At 44.9% G+C, this 22,215-nt stretch overlaps 1 protein-coding gene across 1 annotated transcript in view; it reads right to left on the minus strand.

Moving 5' to 3' along the window:
* Positions 1-22,215, minus strand: part of TTYH3 (tweety family member 3) — a 40,584-nt gene continuing 18,369 nt past the window's right edge. Inside the window, exons 8-14 of the mRNA XM_035901336.1 lie at positions 18,844-18,899; positions 17,485-17,577; positions 17,272-17,364; positions 16,373-16,509; positions 14,138-14,314; positions 13,132-13,207; positions 1-5,420 (exon numbers count right to left, since the gene is read on the minus strand). Of these exons, the coding sequence (XP_035757229.1) occupies positions 5,349-5,420; positions 13,132-13,207; positions 14,138-14,314; positions 16,373-16,509; positions 17,272-17,364; positions 17,485-17,577; positions 18,844-18,899 (704 nt within the window). The 3' untranslated portion in view covers positions 1-5,348. The remainder of the gene's footprint in view (positions 5,421-13,131; positions 13,208-14,137; positions 14,315-16,372; positions 16,510-17,271; positions 17,365-17,484; positions 17,578-18,843; positions 18,900-22,215) is intronic.

The following is a 22,215-nucleotide window of genomic DNA, read 5'->3' on the forward strand; positions in this document are numbered from 1 at the left end:
TATACAACCATTATGGTTAAGAAGAAAAAACAGAAAAGTTACAAAAAGGCCAGGTACATGTTCACCATTAGGTTTCTGTGCACAGTGTCCAAGAAAATAAACTTCCCTCTGAATGATGTGAATAAAACTCATGGGGCCTCCCGTTAACAAGGGACCTGAGGCACGCGACGTGACGGCTGGGCAGCTGGACCCAATGCAGAGGACAATGAAGGAAATGAAGCTTTTCTGGGACTTCAGTGGCCTCCTGGGCAGAGGCCACTGGAGAAGTCTGGGTGTGAGATTAGAAGAGGAAGAGGAAGGAAGGAGTTGGGAATTGCATAGTGAGGAGCAACGTGGTATCAAATATGCAAAGCACCTAAGAGCTTCATGCTACAGTTATCCTCTTCAGGAAAGGAATATTTTGAACTTTCTGGTTGTACATCAATTTATGTTCCACTTTGTTCATGCATGCAGCCACAGGGGCTGGGTGGGCACCTGGGAGCTCCAGGCCACCAGTAACCCATCCCCTCTCTCTCCCAGCTGGGCAACACGCTCACCATCACGGCTCGGCAGGAGATCCCACTCCCCCCCTCAAAAGCACAGGTCGCTTCCTAGCCATCTAGGAACTGCTACCAAAACATCCCACACTTCTGCTGGGCCTCCTGGAATGATGAGGGAAGCCATCCATAGCACGCACACAAATAATTTCTAGAAAAGGGGAGTAGGCTGTGATGAAAGAATCCACCTGGTTAAAGATGCAGACTAAGCCTTGTCAGGTCTCTTCTCTCAAGGCATTAGATCTACTCCTTGGTATCTCCCTGGGGGCTTTTCCCCTCCCACCCTGGGACATTCACTGAGTTACACTAACAGACTTGTTGAGCTGGGGAAGACCCTGGCTTCTCCTCGGTTCCCAGGTAGGAAGTACTTCAAAGACAGCTCCTCTCCCTAAGCTAATGTGAAAGCCACCCACTTCATCCACTCCTGAATGGGGTGGGGTGGCTAGAATCAACAAGCCAAGACATTTCTCTCTTCTTCAACGGGCTCAGCATGGTATTTCAGTTGCTGCTAGAAGGAAGAGAAGGTGGGACCAGAAGTGAAGCATGGGTTTATCCACACGGGTACCTGTACCTTGCTCTTACGGGTATCCACCCATTCCCATCTGCTATCATCCTGCAGCACCCAAAGCTCTCATGAGCAATTGCTAAGCAGCCCCCTGAGAAGTGGCTTACTCTCAGAAAGGCCAAACTTTTAATGTATTGTCAGGGAACTGCTATGGAAATCCTAACTTAGGATCACTTAAAACCCCATGCACTGTGTCCCCCTCAAAGCACTCAAATGAACATCCTTGCATCTTGGCTGAGATGACCGTACACGGAAAATTAACACCTATCAAATGGAGAAAACTTAAAAAGGACAGGAGGGGAAGGGAGCACTCCATCCTTCACATTTGGGTACATGGATGCACGCTAAAAATCTTAGCTTGAACCCTTTTGTCAGCACATAAAATGAACTCAGTTTAATAATACATACAGGATACAAACACTACAGTTATATTCCCAAGACAGCACAAGAAATTCACAGCCAAGTCTTGATTCGATTTCCTTTACAATTACAATGCAGTCTTGAACACTGGACACAAGAGTCCAACATGCTATTTACATTTCACATTGTGGAGATGTTTGTGTGCTTGGAAGAGTTCTCAGTTCCAAAAGAAAGTGTCATTCACACATGATGATGCAGTGGAAATAAACCAAGCCAACCAGACAAGCCAATGACCACATTTGTGCTTCTGAAAAAGTAACATGAAGTGTCTTCACCGATGCAGTCACCTTCAACCAGACAAGCTGCCTTCCATTTTGCAGTCAGCGAGGTGTCCAGAGGCCAATCTCATCTCCCCTGAATTCTGGACCCTTTTGCTAGCAACCAGTAACATGAGTAATGTTCCAATAAGGTCAGCTGGGACATACCAAGTGATACGGCCTTGGCATTTTGTCACATTAAAAACAGAGACACAAGGGAAGAGAGAGAAGTCTCTACAGCTTTACCTCCTACAGCTTGAAGAGTTTGGACTCCCTCAACCATGAATGCCATCTAGAACAGATGAGTCTTCGCCAGATAGCACCTGCTGTTCACCCCAGAGGGTGGCACAGAGTCTGGGAGATCTTGGCTTTTGAAAGTCCACTCCTCAGACAAAATGTGACCATATGGATGAGGCTGATTATGTCGCAGCCATAAGAATAGGCAAAGGCCATCTGTTCTTCAGCAGATCTGTTCAGACCAGCCTGCAGAAATGCCACACTGTTGTTCAAGGTTCCAGTAAAAAAAAAAAAAAAGTAGTAATAATAATAATAACAACAAACCAAAAGAAACCCATTTGTCTGTGTTTCCTATCCAGCGCTCTGCACAGCATGCAGCGGGGCAGCAGAGTTCCAGGATGCTTTACAAAAGTGCAATATCCATGTCAAGTAAAGGATGTGCTGGCTGGACAAAGGTACACAGCTCACACCGCAGTCACGTTATGCTGGCCTCCAGAGAGCAAAATGTTATTTCCATAACATTCTTTCCAGTCATATTTTGAAGTCACAGAGCACACATCTCCATATCTGTGCCTTGCTGCAAGCCCCAAACATTGTCAGAAGTTGTTCTGGGTGTTACGAGTGGCCATGCCAGACCTTGGAAAGAAGCAGGTCAAGGTGGCTGCTCCATTAGATGCTGCAAACAAAAAGGCATAGGCTCGCTCCCCCGTTATCCCTGCTGGCTCAAACACCACCACTGTGACAATTTAGATTCAATCCAAAGTGCAGTCACACGCACGTTCAGGATGCATTCTGTATACAGAAAGGTCAATATACAGAAGCATTTGTTTTCACAGGGTTCCCCACACCCTCCAGCCTTCAAAACACTTGCCTTCAATGAGTAGGACTGGCCACAGATTTTTAGGGCAGCTCCCCTAAAATTGATAGTGTAAGTAGCAACCCGGGCACATCCTTGCAAGGAGAGATGATGGCAGAACAACTCAGTCTTAATAAGGATTATATGGCTCTTGCTTCTTTCTTCCAAGTGAGGGGAAGTTCAGTTCCCCCCAGATAGCAGTTGCATGCTTTGGGCCCTGCAAGCTAACCATGCCACATGCTTGCACACCTGGGTCTCCTGGTAGGCTTTAAGACAGAGTGGAAAACCTGGTGCTCACGAGCCAGAGTGTCCCTCCATACCACCTGTGACTACATTTCCCTGCCCTTGTTATTTGATAACAGAGGTATGTTTCAGTGTGAAGCCCATCAAACATGTCTGAAAGGGCGTACTCAGTCCTGAGCAAGAAAATCCTGCTTGCAGAGATTTATGGTGAAGTGTGAAGTTTTTCTCCAAAATCTTCTCTTCCTGTCTGCGTGGCGGTGCCTCCTCCCTGTCTCCCTCACTCCTTTGAATGGTAATAGCTGCCCTACAGCTTCTGCAGCCTATTAGTGGTTTCTATCTTAAGAGGAGTCTCAAAGCTTGCTCTTCCACAGAGCTGGTACCATTTTACAGCAGATACCATCGTGCTAGTTAGCTACCTGCTAGGAGCAATTCCTACCTCACTGCAAGAAGGCAACTGACTTGAGTAAAGGCAGATTGGTAGATTCTGTGCCCCGTACAGCAAACATGGGGTAAGCAGACATCAAGTCTGAACATCACTGAGGTGAAGACACTGCCTCTGCCAATGGCTCAACTCCAGTTTGAGAGACGTTTCCCACTTGATTTACTCTGCCAGTTATTTAATGTAATGCTCAGCAGCTACACTAAGATGCCCCTGCTCAGAGGTAAAAAGACAAAAAGGAACATCGTAGTTACCCTACTGAAAGGGCAGTACTCGACAGTACCTCCCAAGAGGCAGTCTCCTCTTCCAGTAGGAAGCTGTCAGTGCCCTTCAGAGCACTGCTCTTCAGTGGAAAGTACAGCACCAATGGAGGATGTTGCCCTCTGCAGGCACCCAGCTGCCCCTTTGCAACCCTTGTTCTGCCTCATGTCTAGAAAAATGCCTTACACGTGCCTTAATATGGTCAGACAGTGGTTAGCAACGTGCCTTGAAAAACAAAGTGAAATAAAATAGAATAAAATAAAAACCTGTTCTGACAGTCACAATGTTCTCCAGATGTCATTTGGGTTTCTGATTCTGGAACACAGAAGTAGTAGTACTGATGATCTTGTGAGTTTGTTAGGACTGAGGCTCCAAAAACTTCCTTCAATGCCAGTTCAGCAACCCTGTGCTGTAAATTACGATTAAAAAAAAAAAGAAAAGAAAAAGTCCAGGAGTTCACAGGTCACTCCTGCAGGGAGAGCTTGCATTTGCTATAAATCCACTGGTGCTTCCAGGCTCTCTTGCTTTTGCAAGCTGACTGTCCCGTAAGATCTAGCATCAGAGAGCCGAAATTCTTCAGTGCAAAAATACCCCCCCCCTAAAGACTTACAAGTCTTTTCCTGGAAAAATTTGGCACCAAGTGGGTGGCTGGCTCCTGTTTGATCTGTGTGTCAGCCTCGTACAGGCAGCACCCAGAATGCCATCTGCAAGTACCTGGGCTTCCCTGATGGAGCAGAGAAGTCAGGTTCAGAGCAATGGACAGGGTAGTTGATTGGTGCTGGGACCCCCTGCTCCTCCTTGAGAATTCACAGGCTAGATATAGTGGGAAAGAAAAAGACATTTTCTTAATGAATTAAAAAAAAAAAGTAAACCAGGGTAGTGGAATGGTTTGCTCCAGAAGAGCCCCAGGCTCCCAAATTGCAGTGGATATACAGTGACAGCAATGAGGCAGGGGGTTCCCTCCTCCCTCGCACAGGGCACCGGACCAGAGGACTCCCAGAATGCTGTATCGTGCATTGACTCAGCTTTCCCTCGTTGTACGCTAGTCACAGGCACCAAGCCTCTGCTGCTTCCGTGTTTAACAGACTGCTGATTCCATTGCAGAAGTGAAGAAGATCTACCACCATCTTTCACCGCGTCCCTCTGGGGAACTCAAGGGGAAAAAAGGGGGCAGAAGATATTCACCAACTCTTTCTGATAAGCTACTCTGATAAAGCTGGCCCCAAGCAGGTGGACCCAGTTTCTTGCCTGGGTGCTCTCAGTTGCTTGCCTGCATGTGCTTCCTCTCTCGCGCACAACAAGGCAAAGGCTTAAATGCAAAAGGGTTTTCCACTCCAGTGGGCAGGTACCAGGTTGGAGGGGTGGTCTGGATTGGAGCAACAGAAGGAGCTGCACTGGATTTTGGGCAGAACAGCAGGATTGTTCTAAGAGGACAGCACAGGGGCACAGCAGTTGGCACATTGTTTAGTCTGACTGCATGTGTGGGTTTTGTTTGTTTTGTTTTGTTTTTTTTTTTTGCTTTTGCTTTTTCATTTTAATGCACGCTGCCAGCATCTGGACGAGGTTGGTTGGTGGCGAGGTATTTGGCTCTCATACTGGAGGTGTACTAGAGGAAGACAAGACAAAAAAACAAAACAAACAGAAAAGTAAGTAAGAATGACTAATGTAAACACGGAACCACAGATTAGGACCACCTCCCAGCATAAGATGGTCTGTATTTACAGCAAGCATATCAAGGAGCTCCTGCTGGCTTGGTCTGACAAGGGAAGTTTCACAAGCCACTGCATAGTCAAGTCTGAGTAACATACAGCCAGCCTGCTGCAAAGATGTTGGGCAGTGCAGATGGGCTAATGATTTATCCAAGCTCTCGACAGAGAATGGAATCCAATAGTCATCGAGTCGAAAAATGCCACACTTCGCTTGGGAGAAGAGAGGGAAATGGAAATGATGCAGATGTAAAAACCCACCTCACACCTTCATCCTCTCTTAGTCATGTTGTTGCTTTCAACCATGCCAGAAAAGGAGGTTGAAAAGACAAAAGGTGTATACTGCATTTTTACATTGCATTTTATGGCAATGAGGGCATCAGAAGACTGCATGCGTCACAGATGGGCAGCTTGAAAGAAAAGTGTGGAAGAATGAATCTCTGAACAATTTATGCCCAAGAAAGAACAGACCCTGCCAGGCTGGAAACAGGCTGTCATCAAACCAGATGATATTAGCTAACAGTTATCAGATGGGTAATAATCCACTGTGGCTTGGGATCCAACCTGCATACCATGCAGCAGTAGACAAGACCGCAACTTGGAGGTGAGAAGAGAAAGAAAGATGAGAGGTTGTTTTGGTTTGGGGGGTGTGTTTTTTATTTTTATTTTATTTTTTTTATTCTAAGCAAGGTAATCCAAAACAGCTCCCCAAAGCTAAGCTACTGAGGTAGCATATGCCACTCAGCTTTGAATAACGAGCTGAAAAGCATGTAAATAATACCCAGCAGTAAGAACAAAAGACTTTGCCTCTTTATACCAATGTGTTCAATGCCTTCATCATGACCACATTACTACTTCTGGGATTCTGCTACCATGACACTAACAACCAAGCAACGAGGACAGACATTTTATTCCTCTTTTTATACCAGCTGGAGCTTGAATAATTCTGTAATACCCACACCTTACCTCCCAAGAGTGCTCTTCAGCACACTGACTTTTTATCACCTTTAAAACTGAGCCACATAAAATAGCCGGTTAAGCTGGCAAAGAGACAACTGAAAGGCAGTTCCACACCAGGAGGTATGATTTATCTTGCTCACTGGGAAAGAACATTATGAGGTATCTTTAGGCTCTCAAAAGCTCAGCTGTCCAAAGGGGTTTTCAGAGAATTAACAATATTTCATCAGTTTTCCTTCAAAGACTGACCCAGGCTGAACCTCTGCACAATAGAAGACAGAATCCGCTCCTTTGGCAGAGCTGACCCCACCGGCACAAGATGAAGACACCTGTGGCTTATTTGCACGCTCATCTTTTAGTGTCTTCCATAATTGGAAAACTTTCTGCAGAACATGGATCTTAATATACAACTACTGGCCCAGAAATGGCATCTATATTTAGAAGACAAGGTACACCTGTTCTTTCTCTTTTTAAGATGAATTTTTTGTCAGTGAGAAGGAAAAAGGTAGAAAATATCAAGCTGAGCCAGTTTAAGGACTGTATGCTATAGAGTTTATTAAATGTGATTACTGTTTCAGAAATAAAGTTTAGGGCATTATTAAGACATATGAGACTAACCCAACAGGTTCAGAGAGGCTTAGAAGTCAAAGAACTTTCTCATAGAGTAAGTAGGGCACGTTTCAGGTAGTGCAATGCTGAAATTACCAGCCAAACGTCATGCTAAGAAGAGGCCCTTAGAAGAAAAAAATGCATTTGATTGCTCATTTTCCATTTGTATTCTGTATGGTGACATGTGGTAGGAGATGGGTATGAACAGAGAACTTCCAGGCACTAAGGTTTTGTAAGAACCATTTAGAAAAAAAAATATCTCAGATCATGGAAGGTTATTGTGCATCCTCTTGGACACGTCATATAGGTTCAGCACACAACATGCAACATCAACTTTCTTTAGAGCATTAAAATCAAGATGGGCCACTTGAACTGTATTTCAAGGATGTACAAAGTACACCCACTGTGGAGGGAGAAGTCAAAAAGAATTCACTCCTTCCTTCACCAAGAAAACACCCCACATTTTTTTTAGTGCCAAACTAATCAGGAACATGAGATTTGGACAGTCAAGCAAAGGGCATTTTACATTCAAACCTACCTGCAGTCCACCACAAGGAACAAATCAAGACTCAGAGTAGTCAGAGTTAGGGCTGATGTTCTCTCCTTAACTCGGGATTTTTGCACCTTTGTACCTTTTCCCCATTACAGTTTGAGCCAGTTACTCCTTCTGTTAAAGCGTATTTTCAATGGCCATGATAAGTATGACTGAAACCTGGAAGTAGAGAGCTAACACTTCACCGCCCACCTCATAACCAGCACAGCTCTATCAGCATGCACTGGATCTTCAGTCACTGCATTAAACTCCATGTACAAATGCTTTGCTCAGCATGCCGTTGACAGTAGTCCCTCATCCAAGTCCTTCAGTGCATCCTCTGCTGGGAAGCAGAGGAAAGATGCTGTGGAATACACAGATCCCGACATCTGGACGGGCCAGCAGATGAAGATGTATCAGCAGACACTTGCCAGTCACACGGATATGAAACCAAACTATATTATCCATAGTTAAAATAACTAAGCCTTTAGCTCCTTTGAAAAATAATTCTAAGGACTTGAAGCCTGAGCCCAATTCAGAGCTAAGGAGGTCTTGGACTCTGCTCTGAGGTAACCGGGATACAGTGCCTGACACAGCGATAAGGTATACAGTTGCATTTAGTTTCCTTTAAAGAGGAGCTTTCATAGAAGGTTAAAGAACACGCACAATGCAGTCATTCTTCCAGTACTCTCGCTGGAAGTACCCATGGACCTATACAGCCGCATTTACCCTTTCAAAAACAGCACAGAGGACAAGTTTCGACCCATACCTTCACTGTCAGCTACCCTAAGGAGCACCCAAAAGACTTCTTGTTACTGTTTCTCTTGGCAGCTTGTGCTATTCAACACAGCACACCCCTCAGTCACTTACCAGCCAGCTAGGACAACCGCTGCTGATTGCACACAAGTTTATTTTTATGTTTCTCCAAAGGAAAAAAAACAAAAACCGACTCTCCTTCACATTCAGCCTTGTTGAGGGTATAAACTTTCATAGGTATGGTTTGCCAGCACACACTAGGTAGGCGCTTAACACTTATAGCCCGTGTACAAAGGAATCATCGGTTGCAAAAGGAATCATTGGTTGCAAAAAAAAAAAAAAAATTAATGGGAATAATCAGTTAGTTTTAGAGACCATAAATTCTACCAACTCATGTGAACTATGTAGGCCATGAGTACTTCACAGCTAACTGAGCTGTGCTGGGAGATCACTTACCATATGAAACCATGACGCTGAGTATAAACCATTTACTGTTTGTGGTTAAAAACCCCACGTCTATCTCTTCAGCTACCCTGACTTTGATTTCCTGCCAGACACATTCAGGTAATCCAATAAAGACCAAAGCTTCTGGATTCAAGTTCTTAAAGACTGATCCACCTCTCGAATAGCTAGAGCACAGTACACCCACAGGGTTTGGTATCATTGCGTATGGGAGGTACAAGATGCAGGGAAACAGCCAATTCCAGCCAGTGGGTTCCAAATTCAAAGGGCCTTAAGTTTTCCAAGTCAAAAGAACAGAGCTTCTGTTTGTTTTGTTTGTTTTTAAAGTCTTGGAAAGAATGCAATGCCTTTTTCTTAGCCCTGCAGACAGCCACATTAAACTTTGGGTGTGACGTTAGGTAAACAGAAGGCAGTGCAGACTGAGATCAGGTCATGTTTCAGCCCAGTGGAGATTTCAAGCCCCACCAGAATTCTGCCCCCTCCCAAGCAATATTTTATTTCATGGAATAGACCCATCTAACATCGCTACAATACCACCTGCAGGAACCAAAAAGCAGAAAACCCACCATAAGCTGACGCCCCAGAGCAGTCTTTGCAAGATTTAAGACAGAAGAAAATTGTGACCCTTTCAAGGGTGTTAGCAACCATGCTTCAAGACAAGTTTGTTTGTATTCATGCACAATGGCAGAGGGCATCAAGACCCCCGGTTCAGACAAGCACCCTTTGCAGCACGTCACAAGGCAGGGAGACAAACGGCAAGAGGCAGTAAGAATGCAGACCAAGCAGCAACATGACAGAAAGGAATCCAATGCGAGGCTGACCAAAGCCCCAACAAGAAGAGCAGAGAAGAAGGGACAGCAGCTTTATGGACATGTATTTCTGGGAACAGAATGTAAGATACAGGTCATTGATTGCATTAGCCAAAAGCAATGGGCCCTCTGTTCCAACTGGAACCAACACCTTCCAGTTTCTGTGTGACTGTAGTTCCCTTGAAGAAGCACTGCCCTTCACACCAGGTGAGTTGCCTGGTAGCTCTAATTATATCCTATATTCAACCAAGCTAAAAAACTACAAGGCCTAATGCAGACCACCTACTCTTTCTGTAGGCACGTGGCTTTGTCATGGACCACTGCGAGGGAAGAAACACTGGCTATCTTGGAGAACATCAGCAACTACAGCTCATTAAGAATTCAGACAGTGAAATGGTACTAGGAGGGCCCTGTTCACAGAGCCTGTGGGACATGGATGGGATGATTTGGACACACACAGAACAAACAAAACAGTAAAAGGTTTTGAAACAGAATGAAACAGATCTTAGTGCTTATGTCTGGACCCTTAGGGAAGTTGTTTGGGTTTTGGTTTTTTGGGGTTTTTTTGTTTTTGTTTTTTAAACTTGCTCCCTTCTGACTTTAAATGCAAAGATAAAAGGAGAAGCTGCACACAGATCTAATGGGCAATGAAGTAACTCTTCAGGACAGGCCACTGTTACCAGCTAGGATCTTTCAAGAAATTAAAAATCCTACCGAGGAGCTTAAAGCTTGTGGCAGGTAAGTATCAGTGGTTTTGGGCACATGCTGTTATGGCCAGTCAAGACAAACAGAGCAGCAGTAGGGCTCAAGGGAAGCAGAAAGCTGAATTAAGACGAGTCCCAACTGAAAAGCTGCTAGATTGGTTCTCTCTACTTCTAGAAAATGGCTTCTTGTGATGGGAGAACTTGTATCCTGCATTTGGAGGGCAAGGTTAGTTCTACATTCGAGCAGCACTCAGTACTAAGTGTTCAAGCTGTTCTCAAGTGCGGGCTCTGGGTCGAAGCTGCTGTGAGTTAACCTTCGTGAGGCATGGGCACCTGTAACCCTCCCAACACACACCAGAAGCCTTTGGAAGGTTGACACTGCTTCTTGAGTCTGCACCAGAGTAAAACTGATTTTAATTTTAACCCTTGGCAGGAGGGAATGGGGTGGGAGGTGCAGAGGGAAGGAATGTGAAGAAATAAAAGGCACTGGCCTGGGATAAACAGTGCAGGGATGAAGGGAGTGGTTGGGAGTGGAGAAGGGGTTGAGCAAGAAGGACCTTTTTTCCAGTACCTGTTCCATTTGCGGGCGCTGTTACCAGTATGTCCGTGCACTGTCCGAGGGCTTAAGCTGCCAGCTCATATGGCTGCTACTGTCCATGGCAGCCAAATACAACTGTGATGACGCAAGAAAGAGAGAGAAAAAGAGAGTGCAGCCTCAACGTGCATGAAAAACACAGTGCAAGCAAGTGAAACGCCGTGGTGTGTGTCAGCGACAAGGTGGGCTCTACAACCCTATGGGAATAGCCCTGTGGCAAGAAGGAGAAAACAGAAGGAATGAGAGAAGGGAAAAGAACAAAAACAAACAAACAAAAAGCCAGGAAAAGTAAACGGACAAACAATGCAGCAGGATCATCACATCTTAGTTTTCACCATCTGTTCACAGAAAGCTAAATGGAATATATCAGCTCTGTCCGCCCACTGGACATAACCCATTTGGATGGCTATCCCCCTCTCCTCCCTCCCCAAGAGAGGTAGGGACATATGCATTGGCATTCCCTTTTTTATCTCTCTCCTCACACAGATGATATGCTACAAAAACTTACAATTTCTTCTGCCTCAGTATGGTCTCAGCCACCTGCTACGGAGAGCTGCAAATATCAAAATCCCAGAAAAGCCCCCTTCCCTGCTGCCTGCCAATATGAGAGTAGACAGTATTTTTCTTCTCTCCACTGCCCGTCTACTATGTCCCTCCAGAAAACACATTTATCCTATAGCCTGCTCCTTGCCCCACCTAGGGAGATGCTCCCTGTGCTCTCCGCCCCCAGCTCCTGCACTTCCCTACAGCCCAAATTGATGGCTGCCAAGTCAAGTTACCCTGAAAAAAATCTCTCCTCTTTATTGACTCTCAGAAACCAGCCTAAGGCACCAGGAGTCAGATTCCCCCGCAGGGTATTAATGCAACCAGCTACTGAAGAACCGGGGAACTTCTTGCATAACTGAAGCCCCTGCGGAAAGGAGCGCGCTTTCTCTAAAGCAAAAGAGCTATAGGGGAAGGGGAAGCAGGACCTGAGTCTACAGATGTTGAAGAACATATGCCTTGGCAGTGCCAGAGGGACAGTGCTCCTCCTACAAGAGGTAACACCACTGGTAAAGCATTTGCCACGCTCTACTGTGTGCGGCACATCAGGTCTTGTTCTGAGGACCACCTTGCTGCTGAGAGCACATAATGCTACCAGAGCTTGCGATCAGAGTGCCACTAGGAATCAGGAAAAACCCTTTGTGAAGGTTGAAAGAGGTCTGGCCAAGTACAGAGACAAGGATCAGCTCTCCACTTTTCCGCTTGCTCTACAGCAAGATGAACTGGTCCTTTTGAAGTGAAAACATGAATGTGATGTCCTCTTTTCCACCACAATTCCTACTCCTTCATCCTCCAACCTCCTCTTCCTTCCCTTCCCGTGAATTTCAACCATGCACCGCATTTACTTTACCTATACCTGAAGACTGGTTGATTATTAAGCATGCTACTACTCATCCTCTGTAACCACACCACCAACTTAGTGAGCACTGCGATGTCATGTTCTCCGAGTTCTGGCATAAGTAAGGATCCAGTGAAGAAGGGCAAGATTCATCTAGTTCTTACACAGACATGAAGGCAAGCCCATGTTTTATCCAGCATACAGAAATGGCTATGAGGCCACTCCAAATACCAAAACCTTCCATGAAAGTTGGTTGTTTTTTTTTTTTTTCCTCCATAGGAAAATAAATACAAAAACAGATTCTAAAGAAAGTAAAACAGTTGTGAAAGAAAGATTTAAAAAAAAACTCTCAACAAAAAAAATAATACAGGTTTCATCCTACCATCTCTTTAGGGCAGATTAAGGAGAGAGGTTCAGCGATAACTCTGAATTGACTGTTTAAACAAGTTTCTTTTTAAACTTGAATTACCAATGCCACAGATAGCAAGTACACTGCAAAAAAAAATACTCAGATAGAAAGATACCAAGATACTCATGCACTTCAGTGGTGACAGGACTGGGCCCATAGGATTACCAGTGTTAACAGATTGAGTTTTATTCTTTTTATGTGCAGTGTCCAAAGTAGCATAGCAGGGTTTTCTTCTCCATGGCAGGTTAGACATGGCTTGTCTGTTCAAAATGCTGCCATTTATGGGCCAGATCCTGTATTTAGCTGCACAATCAGCTCCCTTGAGAGTATACAGGAGTGGTAAACGTGTATTCCCCAAAGTTGCCAGAGCAGAGAGGAGCAGTAAAGAGAGACTTACTGAGGGAGGTGGGGACTCCCGGCCAATGAGCGGGGTATTCTCGCAACGGGGGTTCTGGAAATTTGCATTCTGGCTCCTAGGAAAGGAAGACACACATGGTAACGGGGGGTACATGCCATGCTTGCCTGAGGAAGGTCTCTGACAGTGACATGGGACAGAGCATATGCACCCCCAGAACTACTGTATTGGGTCAATCTCCCTCAAAGCTTTTCTTACAGGCCAGGTGGATCTCCTTTTTCAGACACAGGCACAAAACTAGCATTATTTTCCTCAGATTAAGCACTATCTTTACACTCTTACTCAGAAGGGCCCACACTGAATCATGTCAAGCGATTTAAAAATAGGTCTGTGTGAAAATCTGCCTCCCTGCAGTGCCAGAACTGCCAAGCTGCAGAAATGGAGATAAAATGAGGACAAAGTCTAAGGGGAAGAACAAAATTACGTGCCAGCCTAAAAAAGGTGGGCCCTGAAGGTAGTCCAAGTGTGATCAGGGTTAGGTACTTCTGGAGAAAGCTCTGAAGATCCCACCTGGACTAGGTAGCTCTGGACTGCAACAGATGTCAGAGCCAACTTCAAATACTCTGGAAGGACAGAGCCTGCAGGTTTTGTCTTGGCTCTGTCTCTCAGGAGGCTTAAAATCTTCTGGCAAAACTGGTCTGTCTGAAGAATGAAGTCTTCTGGTGATCAGAATCACTGTGTAATAAGGAGCCCAGACAATACTTTCCTACTTCTTTTCTCTAGACAGACTTCTAAATCCTGCAGGACAAAGCTGTTCACATTTTGGAGGATGCTGTCTAATACAACTCTACTGCAGCACTTTTAAGCTATTCCCTTCTCCCCATAGATACCAATCAGAAAACACACCTTCTGATACTTTGGAAAAAATCCTTCATCCCTTTCTACTGCCTGATCGAAAGCGCCAGCCTCGCAGCACTTAGCAACAACAGAAATCAGAGTGAAGCAACCTGGACAAGCTGCAATACAGCCTTCTTGTCGGGATACTCACATGTACTCTGTGACGGGAGCATTGCTGACTGTGTGTGCTGCTGCTGGAATGCTGGTCTCACTGCCATAACTACTCCCACAGCTATAGAGGCTGGGCATGTGCACTCTGTAAAGATTATCGTGTGTTTGTCTACTCCCTTGAGCAGCTGATTCTTCTTCCCCATCATCATCTGAGCTTCTGCAAGAAGGAGAAAAAGTTCCTCCTAGAACCCTACAATTACCCCACTTGTGGGGTTTGCAGGAAACCATGGTAATCCTAGGAACCTCCCAACCATCTTCCACACCTCCACATTTGTACCCATTTGGGATGCCTCAGGGCGGCAGTGTCAAACACAGCCTACACCACAGTGACTCAGACCTCCCACAGATACCATCTGGACTTTTACACTGCGTGATCCCCTACAGTCTCCCCACAGTCTTCTCTCAAGGCTTGGCAGACAGCACAGTTCTGCAACTGCCCAGTCATACAACTAAAGGATGGACGCACATCCTGAAATATATAGCACTTGAAAAAAAAAAAAAAAAAAAAAAAAAAAAGAAAGAGAGAGAGAGAGAGAGGTGCAGTGGGGATGTAGCGCTATGCACCCCACAGAAAGCATCCTTCAAAACTGCAATCTGTGTCCTTCTATTTCTTGTAGCCATGTCCAAAGAGCTTTCAAGGATAAGACTCTGCAGACTTCTCTGAACTCCCATTCTGGCTACAAAGGGTCTGCTTCAGCTTCCAGCAAAATCTCAGAAGTCTTTACAGAGACTAAGTTGCAACATTTGTCTTTAAAGGCTTTATCTTCTCAAAAATGCCAGGATTTTAAATCAATTTTAATGCAGAGCAGAGCTGTTTGCCAGCTGGTTCCTTTCCCCATTCCCATAGTATTCGCTTGTCCCTCCTATATAACATACACTGCTATTATATCTCACTAATTATGGGAAGAAGCACCAAGGTTTGAAATATATTTTAGCAACGTTTGACAAAGCTAGTAAAAGGTTCTACAGGAAGCACTTTGTTGCTGGGGGAGACAGCATGGACATCACTAGAACATCCCAAACATCACCTGCAGCTTCTGTACCACAAGGTGGCACTGAAGATTTATTCAGGGAATTGCAACCTGCACAGTCTCTTACAGGCTCTAAGTATGACATCCTCCACCTCCCAGAGGGAGGCAGAGGAAGAAATGGTGCTCCGGGGAACATAAGAGGGAATCCTCCAGTCCACAGCAGCAGCCTGAGCCTGCTGGGGTTGGCAGGGCAGGCAGCAGCCCACATGGAAGGCAGCACAAGAGGCAACACTGCATAAACCTTTCTCTTTACAACGGGCAGACTACTATTCTCTTCTCGATAACGCTTCTGCAGCTGCTTGTGGAAGAGGTAAGGAAACCAGCCATTTTCTTAAGTGCTATTCTGACGCATTTCCCAAGGCTTTCTCTGTGGGCACTGCAGGCCTGGCAGGCTCTGGCTTCCCGCTGTTGTTCAGGATGTTCCATTTTACTTTGAACCTTGAGCCTGGGCTTAGACCACAAAAAGTATGTTTCAGGATGACAGAAGAGAATTTGCTGCACAGCCTACTGCTCTTCTGCAAGAACAGAAAACTCAAGGCTACTTGTACAATAGCTGCATGTGGTACAACAGCCCATCAGTGAAACAAAGGTTTGCTCAAGACTTACTGGTCAGCCTGGTTACTGTCATTAACACTAGTTCCAAACAACTCTGCTGCTAGAGGATTGCCATCAGTTTGCAAGTGTCTCATCTGCCCATGCTCTTGCCAGCAAGACAGTTCCCGGTTTCTATTAGTTATGCAAGTCAGTCGCCCCAGCGTGAGCAAAGCCAAGAAAGGCAAGTGTGAACTGCTTCTCATTCCAATCCTCTTCCCCATGCTAGAACAAATACCTCAAAGCAATGCAAGAGAGTTGGTACTTCACAGAGATGGCACATAGTTCAAGCATTACCTCTCTCTAGAGGTATAATCATTCAGCCCTGACTTGACTCATTGTCCTACAGTGTACTGAATACTCTGCACACATAGTATCCCAGTGCAACAAGGTTCAGATGTAAATATTAACCACAGCCAGAGCAAAAGCCAATAGTTTTTTTTTCTGTTGGACCTGTACTTATAGAGCTTTATCCTTCACACTCCTGAGATTATACAGGAAAGAGCTCCATATGTTCATGGGCACAAATCCAATAGCTAGTCTTCATTAGGAAAGAACTCTACAACACTACAGGATCTAAACCCTCTCTATACCTCTTTTGCTGCCAAGTGTGTGGGACACTGCACACAATGGAACTGAACATGAGGGCTGTGACGAAGGAGAAGAGAACCAGGTAGATGAGGCCTTCCACTCCATCGTAGCAAAAGCCCGTCAAAGCCTGGACGTAATCCTGGAAAGAAATGAGCAGAGTTTCCTGATCACCAGAGAGTTAACATTGAGCTCTAACTCAAAAGCCCTTCCCCTGGACTACATTCTCTGAAACAACTTACAAGATTGTAGTCCCTTTTCCAGAGCATACTTCTATTTTAATTTTGGGGACCTCAAGTGTTTTCATAACTGATCTTAACCCTTATTTCCCCTCATAAAGCCCAACTCGGATATAGATGTGGGAATACTTTCAACCCCACACAGTAAGAGTTTAAAAAAAAAAAAAAAAGCAAGAAAAAAGCCAAGACAAATGTATCCACTCAGCTTAAGATACCACATTTTTCATTAAGCTTCCCAGCTCCCTCACTATGTCCCATTGCCCAAGAACACAAGCATGGAGACTCTCTTTCTCTGCCTTCAGAGATGCCTCCAGGGCAACAGTTAGGCCATGGTATACTGCAGCTGTAATACATTCCATTGCATGGGAAAGGCAACAAGCTACGTGCTATGGAAAAAAAAAACCAAAACCTGAAGGCCCCTGAAACCTTAGGGCTGCAGCTTGTACATGTATAAAGGCATGTTATCTAGTTTCCTATGTTGATCTTTAAACAGAAAGCTAACTTGATCCAAATTCCCATTCTCCTTTCTGCTGGAGTCGGTCAGTAAAAGCTGTCGTAAACTGTTTTAGCACACCAGAGATTTGAAACTCCAAAATAATCAGTCACTACAGTCTCTACACCCCCTTTGTTCTTTCTTAGCTCAAGCGCGGTTACTGAGTACTCACCAAATGCAGACTCCGACAGTCTACTAAAGCTGTCAGTTGCTGCAAGTTGATCTCTGTTGAATTTAAAACCTCCTGGATCCGAGTAAGATACTCCTGTAAGCAACAAGCTAGCAATTACAGCAAGGAAATGGCTTAGCAGGAGCTGATCTCAGGCTTTGTACAAGGGTAAGGGAAGCCAGAAAGCACAGGGAGAGCAAACTTGAGGAGAATTACCTTGGAGGTGGGGTGCTCCCTGCTTGCTGACCTCATGAGCTCTGTAACATCATCCTGCATTTCCACCAGAGCCTTGTGACTTCCTGACAGCTTCTGCTCAACACAAAACATGCAATGTTTCAGCAATTCAAGCCACATGAACCAACAGAACTCCTGGAAAGTAAGACTTAAATCCTGCTCCCAAATACCAAAGCATCATCTGTATGAACAGTACAAGTTAATGATGTCTCAACTGACATGGGTGCAGCTGCAATAGGATCAAGTTTGACTTTTACCAACCTGGAATAAGTACAGACAGAAGAAGAGGGGAAGGGAAGAACCAAAAGAGAAAAAAACCAAAACAAAACAAATCCACATACACACACACAAAAACCATACACACAGCTGGGGCCAGCTCCAGGACAGAGGGGAAGGAGAAAGAAAAGACACAAAGAACTCATGTTCTCACCGCAGACCACAGCAGTGGATTTTTCTACTAAATCAGATGGCTGAGAAAGACTTAATGTTAACACTACAAGTTGTTTGTATTGGGGTGCAAGCCTTTGCATCCCATTAAAGCATCCATGGGAATTTCACATGCAACGGCACGTCAGAGTATACTGAGCAACCAGAAATGCAACAGATGGCAACGGTGCATCATACCACAGCTTGAAGTGTTCTTACCCCACCCTTTAAAACAGAGGAAGACGAGACTTAAAAATTCCTAAATATAAATGGTGAAGCAGCTGGTATCTGCCAAACGGTGGGTGGTGTGGGTTCATTCTGGCCTCTGATACATAAGACAAAGTTTGGGATGGGCCCAGGTGCTGTTCCTCAGCCCCCACACAAAAGAATAATGACTCACATTTATACCTCAGGATACAAACCCTTCCACATCCAAGGGATTTAAGAGGCGTATGTGAGAATCACTCCCTCACCCACAGAAATGGCTGCATTTTGGGAGTGGAGTGTTGCCACTGTTTAACCCAAAAGAACCCACAAGAAGAGATTCAAAGCAGGATATATGTAGTTTCACACCCTGGTATTAATTGTGGGTGCTCTGTCTCCATGTTGCTGCCCTTAGAAGATGGCCATATAAACAGAGGTACTACAAACAAAGCCATGGTCCTCACCACATCACACATGGGCCTCTAAGAGGGCATCCTGGACCTGAAGCTATGCAGGTAGTGACAAAGGTGGAAAAAGCTGCTCACTAAATCACAGTGCCACCTCTTCCACAGCTGGAAAGTAGCTGCTAAAGCTTTACCAACAGATGGAGTGCTCTAAAGCAACTTGCTTCATGCTGGCATCACAAGCCTTTAACCTATACCCTGCAGGATGCTGAGAAAGGGTAAAGGGAGGTAGGATGCTTACACTCACCTGCTGGAAAGGGTTGGGGTATCCAGCACTACAGGTTATGTAATAGCGAAGAGTATCTACAAATACAAAAGAAAAGAAAGTAATTCTAAATACACTGTTCCAGCTTCGCAGTATTTTATGACTTCCACAAGGGAGGTGTTAAGTTCTGAAAGCAATACACAGAATGAAAATGCAATATAAATGGAAATACTTCCTTGTCTCCACGTAGGATTACAGTGCATGGATGGCACTAGAGAAAGGGATTTAACCTGCCTTTCGGGAGAGAAAAAAAAAGATTTGCTTTTTTTGGTGGGGGGCATTGGGGTTTGGTTTGTTTGGGTTTTTTTGAATACTGCAAGGCACAGGGCTGTGCTGCTTATATAGTTAGGTGAGCCATCAAAAAAGTTTTATTCAGAAGTCAGCACTATCTGCAGTATACCCGTAAGACCAGACCTTAGCCCTGAAGTCTTCCAACCAGATGTTTAATGCAGCTTCCAAGTGTCAAAATACCATTCTATGGTCACTGAAAGCAACCAGAGGTACAGACTGCTGCCTAGGGGACATAGCAAAGAGACAACTCAACTTTCAGCCAATTCAGTTCACAAGCCACAAAACCTTAGCACAGAAGAGGTAGTAGTGGTGATATAAACACATGCTACCAAAAATACCCGTGGAAGCACACCATTGCACCAAAGACAGTGCAGATAAACATCCCTACGCTATTACACAAAGCTGAATGTACTGCTTCCTAAGTGTACAAGTTCAAGTGTTAAAAAAAAAAAAAAAAAAAAAAAAACCCTCTTCACACCTGATTCTTCTACCACATTCAGGGAGAGACTGGTTTTAGGCAGTGTTCTGCAGGAGAACATAAGAAAGCCCCTCTTCATTCAAGAAAATCACAATTTTCAGTAATATTTCCTAAAAATGGTATCACTTTGAAAGCAAGAGAGGAAATGGATGGAAAACAGCAAGTTCTTGTCTTTCTGACGCGTACTAGGGATGAACAAGTAAATAGTCGTCTGTTTTCTGATGGATGTCACTTGCATGCAATTAGATTTTAATTAGATGCTTTAATTAGACTAACTAAAAGAGCATATGTCATTTGTTTTGCATCCTTCTTTTGACTTATGTGAAAAAAATTATTTTTGGTATTGAGTCAATACTGCAGACTTGATCAGGAAACAAAGCTCTCACCATGTATTAGGATACCAGCAATATATTTGTTCAAGGGACCTCAGATCATTTGCTGGTAACATCCCAAAAGTTAGTCTTAATACTGAGTAGCTCTGTCAGTAATCGCAGTACAGTGAAGATGTAGTGATAAGCTTCCAGATAAGGCTGTTACAGTGCTCTGCTAGCAGCATTACCCATTTCCAGGTTTGAAGATACAGTTTTATTTCTCCTTAATCGGAGGCGTATGAAACCAGCCTGGTGCCCTCATGAGCCCTCCATAATACTACACCAACCACCAGCACGCACAAGTTACCAAGTATCAGGCTTTCCCCTGCCATTCTCAATAACGCTATTGAGGGAGGGAACTCTGAAAGACCAGATCATCCAAATACCTTTAGATTATTTCTCAAACATTTACAGTTCCTCTTCAGATGAATTGGAGTGCATCAGCTCAGCAAAATCAAGGGTGAAGTTGGCTCAGTAAAGACGACAAAAGCCCCAAAACTCTGCATTTCCCTCCCCACTAGCATCCTTTTCTCCATTCCTTTTCATCTTCTGCCCATGTCTTGCAGTAACACATATTCCAGACTGCAAAGGTATTCTAATCAGTCCCAACTCAGAAATCAGTAAACTGCACAAACCACAAGTGAGTGGAGCTTGCGAAGGAAGCAGACCTGACTGTATCCTGACTCTGCCACGCTTCCCATAAATATTGAATGCACCTTTTGGCAAGCCAACACACTGGAGACCAAGTGGTACAACACAGACTGTCAGCTCCTGCACACTGGCAATGCAACCTGACAGCTGTTATTTATAATTCATTAGCCTACTTTGGGGCAGATTCTGCCAGCTGCTCCATTGCCCCCCCCCAGCTCTTTCTCTAGGATGACTTACATCTCCCCAGCCAAGCCTCTAAACAGCAATTACCAAAATCTGGGCAGATAAATGGGCAGCAAGAACTGCTTTGAGTGCCTCACTTTGGGCAGACCACAGAAACGACTGTCCACAACTACTGAGCCAAGGAAAGGACTGCTCCTCCCAGGCTCATAAATCACGCTCAACGGCTATGGAAAAATGGATGAAAATGCACCTGCACTGAGGGAACAGTGTAGCAAGAACAATCCACAGCATCACACATGGTGACCCAAAGGAGCTGTGATCCTGTCACCTGTTTATTTGAAACCAACAAACCACTAGAAGTTTCTCTTAGGCTCCCACAGTGGTATCAAGTTTGCATCTGTAACATGCTTTAGGAGAACCTGCTTTAGCAGGGAGGTTGGACTAGACGATCTCCCGAGGTCCCTTCCAACCCTTGCGATGCTGAGATTCTGTGATCCCCTTTGTAGGTGCATTAAGTTGCATGATACACCGCTAATACGTTAAACTCCAGAAACGTTTCTTCAGGGCCTTCTGGATCATCCCTGGTGGGCAGATGACAGATGAGAGTTCCTGATATCATCATAGTTTGCCGCTTGTAAGCCCAGGATAAAGCCTGCTGGTTCCAAGTGAAGCGAAAAGTAGTACAGTGAAGTAAGTGCTTCCCTTCCTTCACCCTGGAAGGCAGGATCAACAAGGCTTCACCGCGGAGTGCTGGCTTTGCAGCTGACAAGTGTGACACCGTACATAAAACGTGCTTTCCAAAATAGCAAAGCCAGCAGGAGCAGCTTTCCCCTGCACTGAACCCAGTGTGCTAATAGCTGTGGTGCTTTAAAGCTGAAGCTACAATAGGCAGTGAAGCTGCTTTAAAGAGATCCTGCGCTGCAAAGCCTGGAAATTAAGAGGAGCATGACCCCTGCCTCTCTACCACCAGGCTGGGAAAGAGGAAAGAGCAGCAGGCACCTTCACCAGTTTTAAAATTGGTGGAAGCTATCCTGTACAACACCAAACCTCAAATTTCTGTCCAGAAAGCAGCTATACTAACCCATTATTTGCACTCTGCTAACAGCTCTAAGCAATTTCTTTCTATAATTATCTTTCCGATGCATTTTCCTCACAAGGAAAATTCCTGAAGGTTGGATCTGATTTTTGAAGCTGGCCTTTAGGCGATCTAGTTTATAGGAGAAGGGTTAGGCAGGGTCACATCTGCAGCTGCCTATGCCTGCTGTTGCTAGCAGCAATCCTCCCGACCCACTCTCTTAGTGCACAGGCAGTGTGGGAGCAGAAGGCAAGGAAGGGAACTACCCAAAATGCTTTATTTTTGCAAAGTCTGTTTTTCCTAGA

This window comes from Egretta garzetta, unplaced genomic scaffold (assembly GCF_000687185.1).
Source record: "Egretta garzetta isolate BGI_Z169 unplaced genomic scaffold, ASM68718v1 scaffold299, whole genome shotgun sequence".
Classification (NCBI taxonomy): Eukaryota; Metazoa; Chordata; class Aves; order Pelecaniformes; family Ardeidae; genus Egretta; species Egretta garzetta.